The sequence below is a fragment of the Fukomys damarensis genome, unplaced genomic scaffold (assembly GCF_012274545.1).
Source record: "Fukomys damarensis isolate Sample0158 unplaced genomic scaffold, DMR_v1.0_HiC HiC_scaffold_24, whole genome shotgun sequence".
NCBI lineage: Eukaryota > Metazoa > Chordata > Mammalia > Rodentia > Bathyergidae > Fukomys > Fukomys damarensis.
In genome coordinates this window covers 56,369,513-56,374,309 of record NW_022900936.1, presented here as the reverse complement: position 1 = coordinate 56,374,309, position 4,797 = coordinate 56,369,513, and the positions used below count along the sequence as shown (strand labels likewise).

At 33.7% G+C, this 4,797-nt stretch overlaps 1 protein-coding gene across 1 annotated transcript in view; it reads right to left on the bottom strand.

Moving 5' to 3' along the window:
• Positions 1-630: 630 nt before the first annotated feature.
• The window catches only part of Abhd10 (abhydrolase domain containing 10, depalmitoylase), a 13,961-nt gene continuing 9,794 nt past the window's right edge, over positions 631-4,797 (bottom strand). The window contains exon 5 of the mRNA XM_010630143.3: positions 631-1,280. Within this exon, the coding sequence (XP_010628445.1) occupies positions 936-1,280 (345 nt within the window). The 3' untranslated portion in view covers positions 631-935. The remainder of the gene's footprint in view (positions 1,281-4,797) is intronic.

The following is a 4,797-nucleotide window of genomic DNA, read 5'->3' as shown; positions in this document are numbered from 1 at the left end:
AATGAGTTAAATCTCTAACACATGCTCATTTTATGTATGAGTCATGTTGCCGACTTAGTAAAAGTTTTACTTCGACAGAAGCAAACCAGATTAAATAAAGTCTAGCCAAAAATTAATAGCTAAAAAACACCAACTCAATAATATCAAGGCTGATCACTATACACACTCATTTTAATTATTAAAAAAACTTTAATACTTGCAAATTTTTTTACTGACTCCATACTTCAGAAGGCTTCTGATTTAAGTAACACTTAGCTCTTATTGAAGTATTTCTGCAAGTAGGCACTCTTGTAGAAAGATCAATTTTCTCAATTTCACCAATCATTATGTAGAAATGCTACATCAAGATGAATTTCCCATTTAAATATGACACATAAACCAATATTTAGAAATATCTCTTCCTATCATAGACAGTTGTGAGCCTTTAGAAAAGTAAAACCTTAAAGTTCAAATATAATATTTTTACTTTTAAACTTTATTATGCTTCAGATATTTTCCCAATCATTTCAATTTATTTCAACATTTTCTTGTAATTTGTGGCATTTTAAAATCAGAAATTATTTCATAAATTTCAATATATAATAGAAACAAACAAAAACCAAAGTATTCAAGCTTTATTAATAATTCTAAGTACATAAGAACATAAGAGCTGGCCCTGCTAACATATTTGTAAGAAAGGTAGACATCTCTTGAATAAAAAAATAGGAATTATTTTAATGAAACAAAATGAAAAGAGTGTAGGAAGGAGAAAATTATCCAAACAGGAGCCAGTACTTTTGCCACAATCTGTATTATCTGTGCAGACATCATTAAATAAATACTTATCTGATACTTACAAGCAGAGCCTACAGCCTAAAGTATCAAGATCTTTGATTTGCTATTCCCCTTTCAATCTTCTGGATATGTTAGTTCCCATATCAATTAAAAATATGATTCTAGTTAACTATAGTAGAAAGTTTGTCGATTAAGTCATCAATAGTATAAGTAAGAAGCTGTATGTCCGCCTTTTCCTTCATTCGGTGGTCACTATCTTTTCGGAGGATGACATCCACATCCGTGCTGAGCACTTGGTCAGCCACCTGCATGGACGTATGCCAAGGTACGACGTCATCCTTCATGCCATGGAGCAGTCGTACAGGGCAGTTCACAGGAATGGGGCTGTGCAGCAAGCAGTGGTGCTCTGCCTCCTTAATGAAACTGTACTTCAGGCAGTAAAAGCCGTCTTCGTGGTATTTTGATGGCAGGGTCCACATGCCTTTTATCTCTACTTCCTTTTTTACCTATTGAGGAAAACAAGTACGTATGCACATTAACACATGCAATACTCTTGAATAGCTTTAAAAAGGCAGTTGTTCAATAAGAGGACAGAGATAAAAGTATAACAATAATAAGCATGGAAGAGTAAATAGCATGCGTAAGGTACTGAGACAGGTACTCTATACATATCTCACACAGTCATGGTAATAATTCTGCTATTATCCCCCTTTTATAAAAGATAACACTAAGGTTTAGAGAAGTGAAATGTCATCTTCAAAGTTAATAGCTAGAAATGGTTATGGGTAGGAATCAAACTCTGGCTTGTCTAACTTCATCACATAACTTCATAAACAAGGTATTACTTCACCACACCTGAAAGGGAAATAGGGAGAAAATCACAGTAATTTCTGGAAATCAGTCCAAGAACATTTGTATTTATATCAAATCAAACCTTGTCATAAAAACTGTTTAGATTTTAAAATCATAAAACTAAAATACCTATAAGAAAGAAATACAATGAGTCAGAAGTAGAGGAAGAAATGAGAAGTGAAACAATAATACACATGCTCATGCAATTTTACACTGAAGTTTTTACCTTCCAGAGTTCTAAGAATGGAAAAGAAATTTTTGCTGTTTTGCTTTTGATAACAAAGAGGACTGCCAAATACTTCACAGAAACTGAAAAGTATCATATCTATATTTATCCCTTAAAATGAAACATTACATATCCTATAGTCCTTTTTTTAGATTATGTCTTAATTTTTCTAATTGGAATTTTCTATAATAAATAACAGATTTTTATAAAAATCCAAAAGTTGGGCTGGGGATTTAGCTCAGTGGTTCGGTGGCCTGCCTTACAAGTGCAAGGACCCGAGTTTAATCCCCGGTACAAAAAAAAAAAAAAAAAAACATAATACTATCTTATGGTTATCACAATCACTATTGTTTAGATTATAATTTGTCTTAATTTTTCTAATTAAAAATTGGAATTTTCTATAATAAATATACTAATAGAAAATCCAAAATTTCTTTAAAACTTCATTTGTAATGCTACCTTATGCTTATCACAATCACTAATATAATATTCTGACTCATTTCCTTCCATAGTTTCCAGTTTTTATTGTACCAGAGATTGAACTCGGGACCTTGCACTTACATCCCTCCATATTTTTCAAGATGTTTTATTTTTTATTTTTTGGTACCAGGGATTGAACTCAGCACCTTGCACTTGTAAGGCAGGTGGAGTGTCACTGAGATAAATCCCCAGCCCTCAAGGTGTTTTATTTTTATATATGAATTACATAAAATATATCATCTATTACACATTCATATATAATTTTCTGTGTTGCTTTATTAAGTATTGTATGTATTTCTGGATTTGAAAAAATTTTATAAAAAGGTTTTAAAGGCTGCAGCATAGTCAATAATTAATCTTACACTGGACATCTTAGAGCACAAATGCTTTTTGTATATAATAACTTCTCAGGGAAAATTATCAGACTTTAAAATTTCAATAGGCTGTATATGTGTAAGGCTATTTAGGTATACGTGTAAGGCTCTTCTATAGGTATAAGTATAGGTATGAGGCTCTTGAAATCATATGATATAAAGGGCATTTTCATTAGAAAAACAAGTGGACATCTTATCAAAAATAAAGGAAACTAGCCAGGCTTGGTGGCTCTTGCCTGTAATCCCAGCACTCAGGAGGCTGAGGCAGGAGGATTGCTGTGAGTTCGAGACAAGCCTGGGCTACATGGTGAGTTCCTGGTCAGTGTCAACTACATAGTGAGACCCTGTCTCAAAAAACAAAACCAAAAAAAAAAAAAAAAAACCAAAAACAAAAATAAAGGAAACTATAACAAAAGGAAAGCCATATACATTTTTTCATATACAACATATTTGAAAAAATGTAAGCTTTAATAAAGATTCTGTAACTTTTCCATGTTTAAAATAATTTACAGCAAATATAAAAATAAAAATCAGAATTTAAAAATCAGAATTTAAAAACATATGTATTTAGGCATTTTAACTTTTTTTTTTTGGTACTGGGGATTGAACTCTGTTCCTTATGCTTGTGAGGCAGGCAGCAGAACCACTGAGATAAATCCCTGGCCCATTTTAACGTATTTTTAACTTAGTTCCACTGGTTATTAGTTGACAGGGAAGCTATACAAATTACTGAGACAATGAATTACTAATGTTTTACCTTAATCACAGCTGAATTTCTAACTTTGTTATCTGCCACTGAATTGAATATGGCCCACTTGAAAAACAAAGTTAACTTTACAAAATGCTTTATGTCTCATACTGTCAAAAACAAAAGTTCAGGGCCAGGGATTTAGGTCAGCGGCGCCACACCTGCCTTGAAAGTGCAAGGTCCTGAGTTCAATGCCCAGTACTGAGAAAAAAGAAAGTTCAGAACTGTCAAAACCAGTATTACCCAAAGACAATGTAAAGTATACCTAAATTCTATATAAAAAGTGACTGTGTCAAGGCAATGTGGTTTTTGGAACCTTGGAGTCCAAACAGCTGTTGATCTTTTTCTAGTATACGAAGAAGATAATGATCAGAGTCACATAAGAGGGAGGTCAAGTTCCAAGGCAAGCAATGACAAGTGCTACACGTCACAGTCCCAAGGTTATAGAAGATGGTACAATCCTTCACTTCTGCCTCCTTGACACCATCAGAACTAGCTGACAGTGTGGAAAAGACAGTGGCCCCAGTGTCCTTGCTCTTTCCTTAGCCAGGCTTTTACTCCTTAGTAAAATAGGGCTGAATGTGCTTCTGCTAACAACTGTTTCTTACCTAATTTAAGTTTAGCAATTGTATGCCCTATTTTATAAACTACAGGTCTTCCTGGGCATGTAGGGAGTGATCTACCCTACTCTCACGCAAATGTAAGAACAAATGTACATAGATTTTGTCATTTATCAACATCCTGCCCCAGAGTGTGCAATAATCTCCCTTTCAATCTGCCATATCCTTGAGTGACTCCCTACCATGAGAAGCATTGTATTTCTGAATCAAGAGGATAGAGAGAAGAGTCCAGGAAAAGGTAATGATAGAAAAAGCACGAAGAGTGAGCAACTACATATGAGAAAAAAGAAAGCAAAAAAAATTCAGAAATTGTAAGTAAGTGCAAGGAAGATCAGCTTTATAATTCTGGCACTGACAGGAGATAATCTGAGGACTCTTGACTACTCAATATTATTTCTTAAGGAGCTGGAAGATCAAGATGAACTATGAATTAATTTACGTGATATGTGGCCCAGATGTCAATGGAGAACTTGAGGCAAAAGTCAATGACTTTGTTTGACACTACACACTTTCTCATCTTTTTGAATTCTCTTTAACAGTGATTCTCAAACTTTACCCGAGGGATTTGTTACAACATAGATACATTACTGGGCCCATATCCTCAATTTCTGATTGAAGATAAAGCTCAAGAATCAGCATTTTTAACAAGTTCTTAGGTGATCCTGATCTGCTGGCCTGGGAACACACTTTTTTTTTTTTTTTTTTTTTTTTTTTTTTTTTTTT